Source organism: Plutella xylostella, chromosome 19, assembly GCF_932276165.1.
Source record: "Plutella xylostella chromosome 19, ilPluXylo3.1, whole genome shotgun sequence".
NCBI classification, from domain to species: domain Eukaryota; kingdom Metazoa; phylum Arthropoda; class Insecta; order Lepidoptera; family Plutellidae; genus Plutella; species Plutella xylostella.
This window is the reverse complement of record NC_063999.1, coordinates 5033464-5052030: the sequence shown is the minus strand read 5'-3', so window position 1 is coordinate 5052030 and position 18567 is coordinate 5033464. Positions and strand designations below refer to the sequence as shown.

Below are 18567 nucleotides of genomic sequence, written 5' to 3'. Positions count from 1 at the left end.
CACTCTCATGGAAAAAATATATATACCTGTAGCATACCTATAACATTCCCCGCAAGCTTCGCTTTGCCTTGAAAGATTTTCCCGTGGCAATCATGCGAAATAAATAAGCCCGTATGTTCTGATTATCTTAGCTTTGGTGCGCGTTTTTTTAGCTTGAATAACCCTCATGATCTATCTCTACCAAAAAAAAACATCCTGTATATCAGTTAAAACCGTTTGCCAAACCGCTCCAGCCTGGCATAGTGTTACTACTCTATGTACGTTACACTGTGGTATGTAACTATTCTGTCACTTGCACTATTTTGTCTAGACTCTAGGTCTTGAATAGTGTTGAGATGTCACACGCTGTTTCTATGCTAGATTTAGACACTGTAACTTTAGACTTGGGCATTGTTAAGCTTGTGCGTATGTATTGCTACGACAGTGTGACAAGAGCTAGCTTGGGGTTACCACCACCAAACATTAGCAATTAACAATCCATAAGGAACGTCGCCCGGGCCTGTCAAATCTGACGTAACTTGTATGGATCTGACAGATGTTTGACAGGCGGGTGACGCTGCCTATGGATTCTTAATTGCTAATGTGTCGGCGGTGGTACGCTGGTTTGTTTTGATAATCTAATAAGCTATAGTAATCCTTGGGAGAGTAACTAAATCCTGAGTCCAATTAATTTACAGCCAATAATTAGGTACCTTAGTAATCTTAGTATGTTGATACGGTGATACCAATAAAAAAGTGTAATAAACCCAGGATCCGGAAAGCGCACGCACTATAAACCATCCTGACATTTACGAATACCTTGAAGGGTACGATACTGAATCGCTATTCAGAGCTATATTTTAGTAAACAGACTTTTTATCAAGGCTACATCAACATACAACCTACATATAAGAATACACTTGCCTTACAGCATCCTAATCCTAACTAATATTATTTATAAATGCGAAAGTAACTGTGTCTGTCTGTCTGTCTGTTACTTTTTCACGCCATAACTACAGAACGGATTTTAATGAAAGTTTAGACCCTGAGAAAGAACATAGGCTACTTTTTTATCCCGGAATTCCCACGGGAAAACTTTTTAAGGCGAAGCGAAGCTCGCGGGAACCGCTAGTCTTTCATCAATTTTAGGGAACCTGTCAGATTCGACCTTCCGGAATGAAATAAACGTATATAACCACACATAATTAAACACGACCCTTAATTACTAAGTACAACATACCACCTTAAATCAATTCCTTATCTTTATTGAATGACTTTGGGAGTCCACGTTATGTGTTAAGACAAGTTATGTTAAACACACCAACACGTTAAGCCGGACGTACTTAGTCTAAGAATTATGAACCTATTCTCACGATAAAAGACCCTTATATACCTTCTTGTAGGTACCTGCTCATCCTAGAGTAACTAATTGACAACTTCATTATATTACTCTTCTCATGCCCGGCGAAAACTGGTAAGGTGGATACCTATTGAGATTCCATCCTTCAAGTTTATTAGTAAATTTTGAACCATACAAGACATGTAGACTAATGTATGTCACATTAGTCTACATGTCTAGGACCTATAGGTGCCTGATCCTTATCACGTCCTTTCGGCTTACTATTCCTTTTGAACACCATGTGTAATATTAAATACCTAATACGCATTATACTCTATGCAAAAAAACCGTGGTCGATCTAATGCACCTTTATTGCCATAATTCAGCCAGACTCATTGAATTAGGTAAGCAGGGAATGTTATCTTGTGTGCTGAAATTATCAGATTGAAATATAATATTCATACATACACAATATACTATTTAGTCAGTGATCGATCAAAGCAAACCAATAAACTCTATACATAAATGTAGGAACTTATATGCTAAACAATATTTCAGAATAGAAACTTAAAATTCGGAAAAAAATATGGGAGGAGATTTGTAGAAAAAAAACAAACTTACCAAATCAAAACACTAACAAACTGTACGAGAACTATCAAACTCCCGTTAAACCTCAACTGTTAAATATTCTCACGTCACTTTTCATATATCGAATTCACCAAAAAAAAAAAGAATTGTTTCCTTTTCCGGCTCGACGTCCATGGCGTCCAAAGTCAAACTGGCTCGAAAGGGCTAGGCTCTCCACCGCATTATGATGTGTTATAGAAACTTAGTGGAAAGTAAAAATTACGCCGTTCGACCAGTAAAAGCATAGACTCGTTATAGTAAAAGCTATTAGAGCACCATAAAAGCGCTTAGCTATGATTGAGATGAAATTGCTAGGAAGGTGTTGACTGACAAAAAACGAGTGTCACATTTAACTGTTGCTCTCATACTCCTATGGGATATACAGAAGAAAACCAATTTTTTATCGTTTACAGAAATTTCAAAACTTGTACTAGAGGCCCAGGTGATTTTCAATTCATGTCCCCCCTAGACCTCTCAAATGGAAACACTTTAGATAGGTATTATTTGCGCAAAATCACCGATGAATCAGCTAGGTATACAAAACATTCGATAAGGCCCTTACTGTCCAGTGTCCAGACAGCCCAATTATACCAACTGAAAACTGTACTGATGGAAAAGTCTGCAAAGATACTTACGGAAGTTTTTAGGAACAATGTTTTTCATATTCTAAAATGCCTAAGAACTGTTTTCATTTTATGTACACAGAACATACTTTCAGACAGGATAAAAACCTCCTCCAGCCTCAATTTTCATCATTAAATAAATACTTAATCTCATTGTACTTATGTACAGTTAGTACAAAACTTTTTTACAGTTACTACAACACTTAGGACAGACTTATTAGCTATATGAACCGTTTTGTAATTTGCTTCCTATGGGAACACGTAGCAGTATTCGCGATGACAGCACTTAAAGATTTACCACGGAGGGAAAATAATCGATTTTATTTCTTGATCGGCGGCGGTCAAACGAAAACATACTTCGGTCACTTAGTTTACTTTATTACTGTAAGTAAAAACAGTATTTAGGTAAGTATGTACCCACAATAAAAAAAACAGACTATGATTCTACAGCATGAAAATACAAGTTGTACAGAATGTCCCTTCGAGTCATATCCTTTCGACTTACGCTTATTAACAATCTATAACTACAAGAAAGAAAATTATAATCAAGTTAAAAAAAGCATTCGGAAATCTCAGGCTAAAAGTATCTAGGGATGCCACAACAACTAGCCCCCACGGTCGTGTACCTTATTCCAATTACTATCGATAATAAATCGAGTGCCGACATCAGCATCATGTATCGATTATACTCGATTCCCGATTATAATTTATTATGGAGGTGGTTACCGCTCCTTTGAGTCACTACTTTTACTTTTTTTCCTAACGTTTCCTTGTTGAGCGTGACTTTTGTAAAAGTGAAATATTGTTGCTAAGGTTGGTTCTATCATTATGTTTATTTAAATTTATTTAAAAAAAAATTGTTGCCTCAAGATCTAATTCTAATCGAATGATATCCGATGTAATAGCTATCTAAGGATTTTATGAAAATCCTTAGATAGCTATTATAGTGCATCTACTGTCACAGCTGGCTCCGTGGCTCGTTAAACACGTCGATAAACTCATTTAATGAGCGTTCCCGCAATCACAGCGCCGAATATGTGGCGAATCGTCGTTTAGTTTCGACAATAACGGACCCGTGCAGTGAGGACAGGAGTATGAAAATTCGCGAATCGCTACCATTATTGATGTCAAATTTAATATCTAGGTACGTAACCGCCGTGATACTACCTCAAATAAACTTATTTCAATTACTCAATAAACATATATATTTTAGAAAAACCTCACGCCGCACGTCACAGTAGAGCTGATAATGATTATGAATTGTTATGAATAGATTGTCGATAGTCGGCCCGGGATCGATACACCATTCGATTATTATCAATAGATTTATAGTCCGATCGACGACGGCTTCAAACGATATTTCGCTCGAGAGAGAACGTGGGAATTATTTTATCGATGCATTTTTTTAATTTGGATAATATTCGGCGTTTCATGAAATTATTTGTCTCAGGGTTATAGAGGTACAATATAGAATCTTCATTCTATCTGCCATTACAATAGAATCCAACTTTATACTCTACCGACTAATCAATAACTCATTGCCAACAATGTACAACTCAATTTCATACAATTTCAAATAGCAGACCGACAAACAGGAAAGTCCTATTAATAAACCGTTTGCGCTCAGTAGTTAATATCTTAATAAGAACGCTATACAGATTACCAGGCACGGGGTGGCCCGGGATAATAGCAGAGTCTGTGTGGTCCACAGAACCAAGTTGTTCTGTGGCCAGTGAATGCATTGGTAGGGATGCCTGCCATTGCTGGACTATCGATAACAGAATCGTTGATCGGCGATAGCGACCGTAAGCTATGTTCATGCATTGTAAATTGTGTCCTTAAGTTTGTATTCAATACGATGTTCCAAGGCAATTAGGTTATAAAGTTTATGTTATAAAGTTTATTCTGGCCCGTGTTTTTAGGAATTTCACAGGACACTGACACTTCCACATTGTTGTAGCGTTAATACACATTAAAAATTTATTTTATTTATTTTCGTAAGTACGTGATTGTAACCCTTAAATAGCATATTTAGTTTATGTTATTTTTTAAATAATTAGTTACAATAATAATCAAGGTTTGTTACATACCTAAGAGTACGATTGTTTGTATAGCTCGCTACCCGAGAATTAGTAAATCAAAATCTACTCATTCCAAACTTAAATACTTAATAGTATCGATACCTATCGGAATGATGCCAAAATAAACAACACTAGTCTATGGTTATCTCATCAATAGTATACTTTGAAGGGTTTATTTAATATGCTAGCGCTCCTATAATCTGTGTAATTGTTTCATCTGACCCAGTTGCTAGGGTGGACCTAGGACCAGCCTAGCCTAGTGCCTAGTTGCGTGTCTATATTTTTTTCAGCTGTAATTAGGAACTTTTTTTATTTAATTCCATACAGCGGGTTGCCAATTTGTAGCTCAACTGCTTACCTCCCTGGACGCATATTCGTGATATGTTTTACCTCTCGTTAAATACTAAGATCAAAAATATGATTACTTATAATATTGAGTGATTTAACGTTAATTACTATAGGTGTTTGTATTATTTATGAAAGATATTTTTTTCTGAACCTAGTCATCTAGGTCTTTGAGCTAAAGTACAGCATCATACGTAGGTACTTTTGCTAAAAATAGTACTCAACCCTCCTAAATCATATCTTAATAGGAAATTGGGAAACGACTCTCGCTCTTTTTTTCAATTGATGTAGCTCGTTTAATCTGTAAAAGTAACGCCTTAAAATTCGTAGATATATTTCTTCTTTATCAAGTGCGTCGGTGACAAATGGGTCACGCCTCGGTAATATCTCACTTAGGGATGCCAGTACAACATTTCTTTTAGAAGACTCCTTCTAAAACATTACTGGAGGATTTAAGATAAGTTGCGTTTTCGTAGGTATCCAAGATTGTATAGGTATTTCGATACTTACAATATTAGGACTTAAAACCTACTGAATCACTTATGGAATGACTGTTTTTTTTTCGCGATTTCTGAAGACTGTGATCGTGATACTTATAAAATGGTTTACAATATTTTCCTGAACTGTGACCGATCATTGGCATCTTCATCATCATCAGACCGTATTCATCCTCTACCGGACATACCTAGGTCTTTCTTAAGTGGCCAGATTAGCTGATCGTTGTTCCATGTTTCATGTTCTCCCAATACCTACTATTAATGTTGCATTCAAAGTATTTTTTTGTTTTTGATAACCCTAAAACGGCATACAGTCAAATAGGCCCCATGGTAAGAATTCATTAGTGTTCATATTAATTGGGAGGCGGTCACTGGAGCCGCCCTAAATAGCCTGCAGGCTGCTGCGGCCAAAGGGTTACCGGATAGATTAGGAATTTATGCCTTTTTGTTGTTATTAATTAACTCCCATTAAAATGTTTTGGGTTATTTAGATTTATATAGTAAGTAGGTAGAATGTGTACTGATTTTTATTTGGTTTTAATTTAGGGGTACTTATGTTTCTTGGTTTTAATTATAGTACGTACCTAATAGGGTATCCGTAGGTATACAATCTATTTTACATAGCAGTTTTGTTATAAAATTGATCTCTTCAGATGCAATATAGCTTTATCCTATCATCGCCAGATTTCACAGTGAGCCTAAATTATATTTTTTGTACTTATAAGTATTCTCAATATCAGGTCCATTCACCTTTGGGATGTTCAGTGAATAAGAAAAAAAAAACAAAATTGTTAAATATACGGTTTTTCTAACATCTAGCGCCATCTGCCGACGAGTAGCATCAAATAATAAAACGCTGACATAACGCCATCTGTTTTTGAGTAGTAATACTAATAAAGGTATATGAAGAGCATTTATGAGACCACCTACGCACATAATTGGTGAATGGAGATCTCGATGAGATACTAAGGTGGTCGCAGCATTTTGGCATTTCCGTCAACCCCAAAAAGTGTCAGGCAATAATTGTAGGAAGTTCAAGACTTCTATCCTCTCTGGACTACACCACTGTTCCACCATGGTTCCACCAGTTCAATTTGACGGTCGTGTGATACCTTTCTCTCCAACTGTCAATGATCTTGGTCTGATCATAGATGAGCACTTAAGTTGGGAGCAACAGTTAGACAAAGTGTCCCGCAAAATCTACGCTTCTCTCCACTCTATGCTTCGCCTTAAAAACTTTCTTCCACAACACACCAAACTAGCCTTAGTAAACTCTTTGCTTCTACCTATCTTAGACTATGCGGATGTGTGTTACTTGGATCTGACCGAAGTGCTACTCAATAAGCTTGAACGCTTATTGAATACCTGTATCCGTTTCGTTTTTGGGCTACGTAAATATGATCACGTTTCTCAGTACCGTTCACAGCTAAAATGGCTCCCCATTCGTGATCGTAGGAATCTTCGTATCCTATGTCTCCTTTTCTCCGTTCTCCACGAGCCTAATACTCCTCCCTATCTTAAATCCATGTTTGATTTTCTTTCTGACACTCATACACGTCATCTCCGTTCCTCCCATAATCATCTATTAGCACTGCCCTCTTTCCATTCCGGTTTTATGTCTAACTCCTTCGCTGTCACCGCCGTTCGCCTATGGAATAATCTTCCCGAGAATATTAGAGAAGCCCCTTCTCGCCACATCTTCAAGCGACTAACCCGCGCTCATTATCTCAGCAACTTAAATAAATAGCATTTTCGTGTACCTGTCTGGATATTATATTATTATATGTTTGTATATATTATATTTATGTATCCTAATATTATATGTATTTTATTATTATCTTTTATAAATTTATATAATTATTTGAATGTATTGTTATTATATATTAAGATAATTATTAAGTGACTATTTAGTTTTTAGTTTTTTCATCTTACATACTTTTTCGTTTTTTTTTTTTTTTTTTTGCACATCTTTGTACTTGTTTTCCTGCACCTCCTGTAGGTTGGCTGGTAGAAAATGCTCTTAGCATTAAGCCCACCTTTTGTACATGTATTTTTATATTTGTGCAATAAAGAATTAAATAAATAAATAATTAAGCATAACTTATTTTATTAGAGATAGATTGTAATATATTTTTTTCTTGCTAGCATCGCCTGAAATAATATAATAATCCTCATGATTATTGTTATACATGACTAGCGGTCGACGAATAATTAAAACCTAAGTTGTATAGCCCGGAGCTGGTACAGCTACTTAACGCCAGATGGCGTCTCCCGCGCCGGAGGTATCGGGTTCTTATCACATTCAGCAATAGCAACGAGCACCACACATTCGGTACTTGGCAGGTGTAGCTGCAAAGATTCATCATAAAAATAAAATAAGTAGGTATTAGATATGTAATAATTATCCCTATTTTGACCCAGACAGACCACTGTACTAATATTAATCTAGTCTTACATAGGTAATTGACTTATTTAAAAAGTAATACCTAGTTACACGCAATGTACTAAGTCCCAGGCACGATTTATACCTAATCAAAGTTCATTCATGATGACCACCAATTGATCGAAAAATTACAATCGTATCTTACAAAATTTAGGTCAAATCATCTCACATTTTCGCGGTTTCGACCACTCCCACCGCACATATCTAACACTTGCAACACTTTCCGAATTCCAACGCCCGATAATCTATCTCCACTTATCAATAGTTACTCAAATCCCAATCTTCAAGCTGTCAATATTCACGATATCCCCAAACAGCATCGATAGTACTCTGTACCGTTATCTGAAACAAGAGCGGAGCTATCAGCATGACTCAAAACCTTAGGAGTTCTGGGGACAATTCAGAGTTATGTCCGCGATCTATGTGTCGTAGTGGTGTTTGTGACAACGGTCCGTGGTAAATACAGTGTAAATAGGAGAAGCAACATGGATAGGCCTAGCACCAGCCGGCAATCTTTGGATAAGGTGGAGATGTATGAGGTTCGGGAGCATGTGCCTTACCAGCAGGCGGAGGTGACGAGGGCCCCGACGACGTATGACGAGGAGAGCGGGGCTGAATACGACAGCTCCTCATGGAAGTCTGCCTGGAGAGCCCTGTGCCAGCTCTTCAACCTGCTGCATCACATGATGAGTGCGATAGTGGTGTTCTGCCTGTGGCACTTCGCTCTCACGTCCAACGCGAATGGACAGATCACGAATCTGCAACTCCACATTGTCTTTGCCGGGACTGGTGTATGTTGGTTTTATTTTTCGTTTGATTTCTGCTCGTGGCATGTTAAGAATTTATATTGTGATCTGGTTTACCTGCTATATATTTTAAACAACAATAAGATTGATACGTTCATTGTAGCTACACACTAAATTTTAATCATCTTTGAACATCATCGATCGATGCCTAATAAAATCGATGATTAGGCTTTTTATAGATCCCACCTCCAGTAACTTCTTAATTACACTATCTAGTGCCTAAATCCCTACAAGATTTCTCTTTTATGAATTAAATAGAACTGCTTCTATGGTCTAGGGGTAAAAGATCTGTTGGTTAGTAGGTCATCTTGTTTCAAAACGCAGAGGTCCCGGGTCCGCCCGGTCCCAAAGGTGTTCATCAATTTGTGTTAATAATTAGTGGTGGGAATAGAAGGTCATCATCACAAGCCATCACGTCCCCGCTGGGCACGGGTCTCCTTCCCATGAAGAAAGGGTTGACGCGTAGTCCACATTGAGTACCCGTGTCCGCGTTGTTCTATGGTAGTCCACCAAGCTGGCCTATATTAATAGAAAGATTTCTCATTAAATTATTATTTAAATAAATTAGGCCAATCCGCAATTAAAAACACCTAGGTACCTAGCTGCCATACCTACAATGAAAAAAATATTTTATCAGTACCACCAGTCCTAACTCTATCATAGAACTCTCCAATCCTCTCCTCAGTACCAGCTGTTCCTGGTAGAAGCCGTGCTAACCCTGCACCGGCACAACTCCTGGTCCTTCAACCTGTCTGAAGACGGGAAGCGCATCGTCCACGGCTGTCTGCAGGTCATTGGAGCCATCTTCGTCATGGCCGGCACATTCCTCGCCCTGTCTGAGACTAAGATGACGGTTAACACTGCTCATGGGATCCTTGGTAAGGACTGTTTTGTATTGGTTTTAAATGTAGATGAGGGTAGAGTCAGCTGTTGCTACACGGGTTCGTTAGCGACGTAGATAGACGTCGCTATATCATGATTCCCCATAAATACGGTTCTGTGATTGGTGGAACGCGCATTAAACGAGATTATCGACGTCGATAACAAACCTGTGTAGCGGCCGCTGATGTAGGTGCTGTAAGTATCTTACATCCGCATCCTAAACACAACGGATATGACTAACCGATTCTATTACCACGGCGAAAAACCCTAGTATTTCTCCAATTTTGGGCACGGATACCCTAAAATCAAAAAGAAATAAGTACTTGTATACATATAATAATTATTATAATCGCCAAATTTTCCTAAACCTCTTAATCCGCGCAGCAATAGCTGAGTGGATGTGCCTTTTTGACACGCAGCATATTGTCCAATGTTTTGTACTGGTACATATATTTTTTTTGTTTGATTTAATTATTACTTAAGTTCTTTATGTATATAAGTACTTAGCTGTTTTTGAAAGTTACTGTATTTTTGTTTTTTCATATTTTTTTTGCTGTGTGTCAAATAAATGATTTCTATTCTATTCTATTCTAATTTTTTCCAGGTGTGATCGCCTTCGCGTTCACTCTCCTAAGCTTCGTGACCGGCATCATCACTCTGTTCTCATCGAAGGTCAAGCTGATGGTGAAAGCCGGCCCGATCAAGATCTTCCACATAGCCGTTGGCTTGTTCGCGCTATCCGTCGGCCTGGTCTCCATAGTTATTGGATTCCATATGGACTACTTCAGAGTTGGCCGAGAAGGGATGTCTTCCGCACTGATGGCGTTTGTTTTGTTCATCCTGTTGTATGTTCTGGTGCAGCCCTTGTGTGACCTGGTTTCCACGACTAAGAGAATGTTGTGACTGGTTGAGATTGATGGGTCCACTGATGGGGATAGTGTAGCGTAAGTTTGTTTTAAGATATGGACGTAGAACCAATGAACGATAGGAAATTGAAATTTCAAATTTGAGGTTTCATGATGAATTCAAGAATCCAAAAAGAAGAAAGGGAAATATTTCAAATGATTAATCCATTCATCTATAAACTCACGGGTTTTAAATTATTTGCTTTTGAAAATACAAAAGCAGTGTGATTCTGAAAAACATTTATATTCGTACACGTAAAGGTTACGAATAAAAAATACAAGTTTGATTCAGACGTATTCCTGGTTACTCATCTCCCAGTACTTTTGTACTTTCATAAAATATTTAAGTAATCACATTTCTTAGTTTGTAAGTCGTTACATAATAATTTCCATTAAGTATTAACTTTAATTATTATTTTTATAATGATGTAAAGTTATTAAGTAGCCGAATACGTAGTATGTATGTGTGTGTGGTTTTCAATAAAAGTTTATTGATTTTTCATTGTTTATTTCTTCTGGTCTACTGTAATTTGTATCGTACATATTTATATATTATTTATATTATTATGTATACTTATAAGTACAATTAGGTATATTGCTACCTACTTTTCAATTATCGTATAACCGCTTGGAACATACGGTTTCCTTCTTATAAGTATTTCTGCAGTTCTGAAACAATAAAATCATTATTTTTGACTACATCTTAGTCGGGCAAACGTAGGTACATTAATATTTTAGGTGCGCCATAAAAAATATTGTCTACCTATCTATCAATCCACCAAACTATGAATGTATATAGCAGAATGTAACATTCAAAATTATATTGAGATGGTCATCTTTATTTTTCAGTAATTCTATCTTTCGTCATATCAGGTCCATTCCCACTATCTGCTATGACGCAATCAAAAACTCTTTACTATCATCTTCAATAGGATAGATTACACCAAAACCAACTGTTACTAACGATACAAAGTTTCACAGTAACAAATAAAATCCGTAAAATGGGAATTTCGAATATACAAAATGACAAATAAGTACTTACATTGCGAAAACCAGGCAAACCCAGAACAGGCCAGCGGCAGTAGCATAAACAGCTCCAGGAAACCAGACCAGGGTGTGGAAGTAGATGAAGTTGAAAACTACTGGAGCCACCACCGGAGACACTGACTCCAGACATGATAGCAAAGAGTACATCCGGCCAATCTCCTCTTTAGGGACCACTTTGGACACCTGTGATCGTATGATTGTCGGCGAGAGGTAGCCAAGCATTGACATCGATGCAGCTGTAAATGAATATGAAATTATGTTTTTGATGACCCTATAAATTGCTGAAAATAATATAAGGGCAAATTACAGTAGCGAGAGATATGCAAATACTTAACTGTTTCGTAGTTCATGTAAGTATTTACGAATTTAAAAAAATAGAGCGACATTATAGAAAGAAAATGAATGATTCCTCACCTAAATACATTTGCCAAGGTTTCACCGCTAAACTTTTCCCTACATTTTCCGCAATAGAAGACAAATATGCCATTATTAGCAACGCCCCATCAGACAAATTGCAGAATTTTTGAAACATCGTCATGCCAAAAAACATTCCAGTTATTATAATAACAATGTAAACTGTCGAGAATATAGAATATTCTTTCAATAACCACTGGAACTTTTGTCTTGTGAACAAATAGTCGATATTATTCAGACCAGAGAAATTGACCATGGTAATGGCATACGTTAATATAAGTAGGATTAGAATGTATGCGATTCTTCGAGAGCGTTCCTTGCACCACACTTCTTTCATTTCTTTTAAAAGGCCCAAATCCACTAGTCCCTTTAGGGTTATCTGAAATCATATGAACTTGTTTAGTCACATCACCTAAGATCCTCAATTTGTTCAACCATAGACTAATATATGGTTCAACCTATAGTAGGTTATTAAAATGGATTTTAATAGTTAAGGGAAATGTTTTTACCTCTTGAGGAGTAGCCAACGTTTCCTCGACAAGAAACAAAGTGTATACGTAACAGACGCCATATAAAGCCGCAGATATTGCGAATGTATAAACATATCCAACTGCATCGTACATGTAAGTTGCGGCTAAGTTTCCCAAGAGCAGACCAACGTATCCACTGCCTTGAAGTATTGCTAACCTGAAAATTTAAGGCACTCTTGAATACATATGTTTCTTTACAAGGTATTTTAAAAGTGGTAAGTATATATATTATATTTAACCTACCTTGTAATAAGTTAATCTCAGATTAAAAGTTATTATTTGTTTTTTTTTTTTGTAATACTACCAATTATGTACAAAAATACCTAAGTACTTAAGTAATTTGTTTTGTATAAAGAGACTCCGATCCCACAGACAAACTGAATATAAACAGTTTTGTGGGACACATTGTAAAACTACAATTATTATGTGAACCTAATAAATAAATAAATAAATTGTGAAACTAAGCCGTAAAGGGGTACCTAACTCAGAAGTCATTGTGAACTTCTTTTGTTTGATGACTGCCGTTTAAGTGTTAAGTAAGTACCTATACCACCTTTACAATACACTGTATACAGGAAACAAGATAAAAAAACGCTATATCAGTTATTATAAAACCATACCTAAGAGATCGTTCATTTTCCTTAGTAATATCGGTAATCAACAGATTGTTCCCCAGAGTCCACGTGGTGCATCCTCCGAGCACAGCATTGGGTATGGCGCAATACAGGAACGACCACAGGCCGAGTGTCGGCACGGCGCAGTAGACCACCGATAGTACCGCTGTCAGGAACTGTCCTGGAGTTTAAAATAGGATTATGTTAAAATTTGCCTTGTCATGTCATGTAGGTTCCTATATAACTATGTGTTGGAGCAAAATATTGTTGAACAAAAACAATCTATCTCAAAGCAAAGATTCACTTCCGACTAGAGTAGCACAGAAAGTTAGAAGCTTACAAGCGCGCACTTTTCTTTTTCATACTTTACCAAAACAGCAGATGATCTCCAAACGGCCGATCAAATTCTTATGAAATAAGGCAAACAACACTCAGTGTAAAATTATTAAAAAGAAATTAAATCAAAATCTGTTCTTCCGTTTGGGAACTTTGATGCTACACGTAAATCTTTATACTTAACTTATTATATACATTCACGGGCAAAGAAACAGTTCCACTTACAAAATGCAGACACCAATTTGGCCAATTGTTTTTAAACATTTAATAGGAAATTTTAACAAAATATTTACTTGTGTAGTTGCTAATATCCTGATCCTCCGTTTAAAGAAAGCGTCATAAAGTTATTATTTTTTTCCGTTTAGGAATAATTTGGTGATTTTCTCAATGGAACTTTTTCATTGCCCGTGAGTGTATTTCTTTTTTAACTTTGTTTTGTGAAATAAATAATACCCATCTTTTGTATTCGTGGTTAAAACACTACACGTGTATTGCATCATGCATGGGAGTGAGTGATCTTATCCGATGTTCTGAACGACTGAACCTGTTTCTCTATCCAAAATCGTCAAGTAATAATTTTTCCTCTGAAGCTATTTTAGGACTATTACGGGACTGAGTACATCGGAAATTTCCGCTATAAGTTCAAGTTTTCTAAATATATTCACTGCCAAATCGGGTATGAGCTTGTTACTAAACTACCAACATATTTTAGGAGACATGTGTAAAAGATACAGGGTGTTACAAGCTTACTTGCAAAAATGGTATTATAAGCTGAAACGCCATGGGAGACTTTTTAAATGTTGAACTTTTTTCAAATCAATCTTGCATACAAAACATAAGACACCATAAGCATTGAGTTTGAATTGGACAAATAGGTACTTAATAAAAATATATGTTGGTGCTGAGACTGCTGAGACACTCTCATCCTTTTCGTCATGTACCTACATAGTTAGGTAAGTTTATAAAATTAAATGTATTTAATTAGCATATTTTTTTAGCTCGTCACATTAGGGTTAACTTTAACTACTAACCAAATTACTTAATTTTAAAATACATTCATACGTTATCTTTTTATACTTACAGAAAAATATTTACTAACATTAAGTAAAGCGGCTCCATGTACTCTAAACCTCTGTTTGCCACCGAATGGCCCAGTTATTGAATTACGAAATTGCAAAATGTGATTGATACTGTTTCTACGATATTTTATGGATAAGTAGAAAAAACTCCATGTTCGCCTGATTTAGGATATAGCTATGGGACTGTAATGGTAGAGATTACAGAGATTCAAGTTTAAGCCTCGTATTCACTAGGCGACAAATTGTCGCAGAACCTGTCTAGGCACATGTCGTCTACGTGTCGCCGCGACGTCGCGCTCTGTTCTGCGACGTCGCACGCGACTATACAGCGACATCTACGTGTCGCAGAACAGGTTCCGTGTTTTGGCTCGCGAGACAGAACTTCCTGCGACATCAGTCTAGCGCAGCTATACTCAAACTGCGGCCCGCGGGCCGCATGTGGCCCGCCCGGCCTTTATCAGTGGCCCGCGTGCCCTGAGAAATAATAAAGAATATACATTCTGTGTAAAAAGCATCGGGATTAAGTTTATCCATAAAATACACATACGCCAACGAATTATCCGACCATCACAATTTTTTTTTAAACGCTGTTTTCAGATTTGTGTTTAGTACTCGCGGCGATTTTTCCTTATTGTATTCTATCGATTGAAAACAGTGCCTCGAAGTGGTAATTTGAGTTTAGGAAAAAAAAATAAGCTAGAGCCGTGAGCTGCAGCCATATCTGGTTAATATGGTGGATGCCCGATGGTATTTTTTGAGTGTTAGCTCAGAAATTCATTCACAATGACGATCCTTGTGCGAAAGGCGCGATATCGTGGTGGTGGCAAAATCTATTCTCGAATTTTTTTCCACAAATCTGGCCTTCTTCGTCGAATTTGCTGTATTAAATTCTACATAACCCGCAAATAATACTCTTTTAGTTTGACTTTCTGGCAAGAATTCGGAGTGCACAACACCGCGATAGTAAAAAAAAACAGTCAACATGACTTTAGTTAACTAACAATCGCTAGTAGAAAAAAAAGAAAATTCGCCGCGAGTACTAAACACAACTTTGGAAACAGCGATTTAAAAAATGTTGTTATGATTGGATAATCCGTTGGCGTATGTGTATCGTTTCTGAAGGAGCATACTTTGAAGGTGATAAAAGAAATTTGGATGAATAACAATCATTTTTTGTTTTATTGATCTAATCCCGATACTTTTTACACAGATCATCGTTATTCATGTGTTTTTTTTAAATATTATTATTCGATAGTTTACATCTCTTTATAATAGTTAAAAAAAATGCTTGCGGCCCGCGACACCATGACTTAAACGTGTTTGTGGCCCATATATAAAAAAGGTTGAGTACCAAATAGTACCAATGGTCTAGCGCATAGAGTTTATTTTTTTTACTAGGTCTAGCGACCGCTGTTGCAGAGTGTGGACGCGTGCGTGACTTCTGTATCACGACATGTTACCAAAATGTTCTGAGAACACGCACCGTAGATGTTCTGTAACAGTCTCAGAACTTGTGCCCTAGTGAATTCGAGGCTTTATGCTTTTAAAAAGTAATAATGATCTATGTATATGTCCCTGCTGAGGGACGTCAGGATGGATGTATGTATGTATGTATATGTATAGATAAATAAACACTGCACTGACCTACGTAAACCTATCTAGAGACTATGAGATATGTTTAATTGTGTACTTTATAATACTACCATCACGGTGTCAAGATACTCATAATATTATGTGAGAGCACCACCCCAACCCGTACCGAATTAATATTGAATGTTGATGGTCTGAACTTAGTAATCAACCTTATCGGCTTACAACCAATACAATCATATTATTTTTCTAACACCCTCTAAAGTTAGTTTAGGTACGTACCAAACAACGGCCATACGATCAACGGCTTACGTCCATGTCGATCGGACCAGGACCCCAGAAACACGGAGATCAGAGCTGGAATAATGCCACAGATCACCGACAGAGTCATGATCAGTATCGTGGTCTTCGCCTCCACCTCACATTCCAACTCTTTGGCTTCATCAGTCTTGTTCTGGGAGTAGAGGAGATCACACTTGATGTCCGTGTAGTTCAGGTCTACTTTGCATGTCCGCTGCAGGAGTAGGCTGTATTGGACATTTCCTGAAAATAAGGATGGTCTTACGAAAAGTGATTACATAATCTCTGATTGATTAAGAATCAAATTTATTAAGAACTAGCTGTTTCCGCGAGCTTAGCTTCGCTTTAAAAAGTTTTCCCGTGGGAATTCCGGGATAAAAAGTATCCTACGTTCTTTCTCAGGGTCTAAACCATATGTATACCAATTTTCATTCAAATCCGTTCAGTAGTTTTGGCGTGAAAGAGTAACAGACAGACAGACACAGTTACTTTCGCATTTATAATATTAGTTAGGATTAGGATAAGTAATCTCTCATTGATTAAGAATAAACCTTATTCCGTTCGTGTTCAGGATTTAATTGGCATTCTGTTCATAATGAATACTAATCTAACGATCACCGGCCTTAATAAAATTTTCCTTGCCATGCTTTTTTTAATACCAGCTAGTGGAAAATTACCTTAATGGTACCTAATAACTACTTATTTATACACTAAAAACTGGTTATAAATAATCATTAAACACTCATTGAGTATTTAAGTAAATTTATAAGAAAAGCAATCACATAATTATACTTTCTACCTAGTACCTGGTTTGAAAGAGATCGCTCTTACCGATAAGACCGCCATTTGTGCAATTTGATATTTAAGTTAATTTTAAGATACTTATGTTTCATGGTGTGCAAATAAAGATTATTATTATTACTAATTAGTTACATCCGAAAATTTTAAAAATATGAAATGTTAGTGTAGGTATCTGTAGTTACGTAGACCTACATAATGTCGTACAGACCTACCTAAATAGGATAGGGTTACTTACCAGTTAGAGCAAAACTAAATAAAAAGAGCGTGTAGGGCACTTCTGCAGTCAACTTAAAAAACCTTTTGTTACTCTCCAACAAAGGAGTAGATTCACTAACACTTCCGTCATAATTTATTAGTAAAGCCGACATTAAATTAATTTAAAATAACTCTACTTATTGGTATCACATTGATCTTGGTTAACCGCCACTAGTATTATCTATTCTAATATTTCACACATTACGCACGCAAACATAACAAAGAGAACTATTCCGTATGCGTAATTTATAATGTTGTAATCTCGTCATGAATACTAACAGATTACTAACTTATCATTGCAGCTGCCCACTGCCCGCATCTGGTTTGGCCTTCGCGCGTTTTTGTTGCGGCTGCGGCGGATGTAAGGATCTAGTGGGGGGGCGGGTGGGGCTATTGACCCCCCCTAGGATTTTGGATTAACTGAATCATTATTTATTATTTTATTCTTTATTATTATTATAGATACACCAACAAAATACATATTATAACAGTTTTAAAGATACGTTGAAAGAAACTCATCATAATGATAAGATATATATATTTTTTTAAATTAACTGAATATGCCTGGCTCTTACACTGGTGTGTAACACCAAAAATCCATCGCTGACCTGCCTCATGGAAATACCAATTTTACTGAACTATTTTTTCAATTGAACACAATAGTAAAGTTATGAGTAACTATAACATTTATTTTTGTTTCGTTTTACCTACCATGACAAACTGGCACAAGGTATAATTAAAGTAGGTACCTGTAATTTTGCGAGAGACATAATGCAACGAAAGATGCATTTTGGTACATTTATATAAAGTAAATAGTGGGCTACATGGTAAAGGGAGAAATAATAATAATATTATAATAAATATGCTTACTATAACATTATACAAAAAAAAACATGGAGCTTCGTCTACCTCCCCTGCATCGAGACCTAGATCCGGTCCCCTAAGTTACGGCGGTAGTACTTACTGAGCTGCTTAGATGGGTAATTTGCTTCTACTTTGGCTTAGCGTGTGTGTTGTGATTCAAAAGTCGTACTCGTAGAACAAAAGTTTTTTGAATAATTATGCCAGTATCTA

At 36.7% G+C, this 18567-nt stretch overlaps 2 protein-coding genes across 2 annotated transcripts; one reads left to right on the top strand and one right to left on the bottom strand.

The window, feature by feature from the left end:
* Positions 1 to 8273: 8273 nt before the first annotated feature.
* LOC105388435 lies at positions 8274 to 11029 on the top strand. The gene is made up of 3 exons (XM_038106024.2): positions 8274 to 8725; positions 9426 to 9618; positions 10227 to 11029. The coding sequence occupies exons 1-3, from the start codon at positions 8420 to 8422 to the stop codon at positions 10523 to 10525; spliced, it is 798 nt and encodes a 265-aa protein (XP_037961952.1). The 5' UTR covers positions 8274 to 8419; the 3' UTR covers positions 10526 to 11029.
* Positions 11019 to 17820, bottom strand: LOC105387474 (solute carrier family 46 member 3). Its single transcript, XM_011558208.3, has 7 exons — positions 17474 to 17820; positions 16420 to 16680; positions 13139 to 13313; positions 12498 to 12675; positions 11989 to 12367; positions 11570 to 11810; positions 11019 to 11196 (listed from the first exon to the last, which is right to left on the bottom strand). The coding sequence occupies exons 1-7, from the start codon at positions 17604 to 17606 to the stop codon at positions 11130 to 11132; spliced, it is 1434 nt and encodes a 477-aa protein (XP_011556510.3). The 5' UTR covers positions 17607 to 17820; the 3' UTR covers positions 11019 to 11129.
* Positions 17821 to 18567: the final 747 nt, after the last annotated feature.

Bases quoted from the DNA above. Each gene is read 5' to 3' on its own strand.
- LOC105388435 (XM_038106024.2), top strand. From the start codon at position 8,420: ATGGATAGGCCTAGCACCAGCCGGCAATCTTTGGATAAGGTGGAGATG. The intron at 8,726-9,425 runs GTATGTTGGTTT...TCCTCTCCTCAG, and splicing joins TTGTCTTTGCCGGGACTGGT to TACCAGCTGTTCCTGGTAGA. The intron at 9,619-10,226 runs GTAAGGACTGTT...AATTTTTTCCAG, and splicing joins CACTGCTCATGGGATCCTTG to GTGTGATCGCCTTCGCGTTC.
- LOC105387474 (XM_011558208.3), bottom strand. From the start codon at position 17,606: ATGTCGGCTTTACTAATAAATTATGACGGAAGTGTTAGTGAATCTACT. The intron at 12,368-12,497 runs GTAAAAACATTT...ATATGATTTCAG, and splicing joins CGTTGGCTACTCCTCAAGAG to ATAACCCTAAAGGGACTAGT. The intron at 11,811-11,988 runs GTGAGGAATCAT...ATTCATTTACAG, and splicing joins ACCTTGGCAAATGTATTTAG to CTGCATCGATGTCAATGCTT.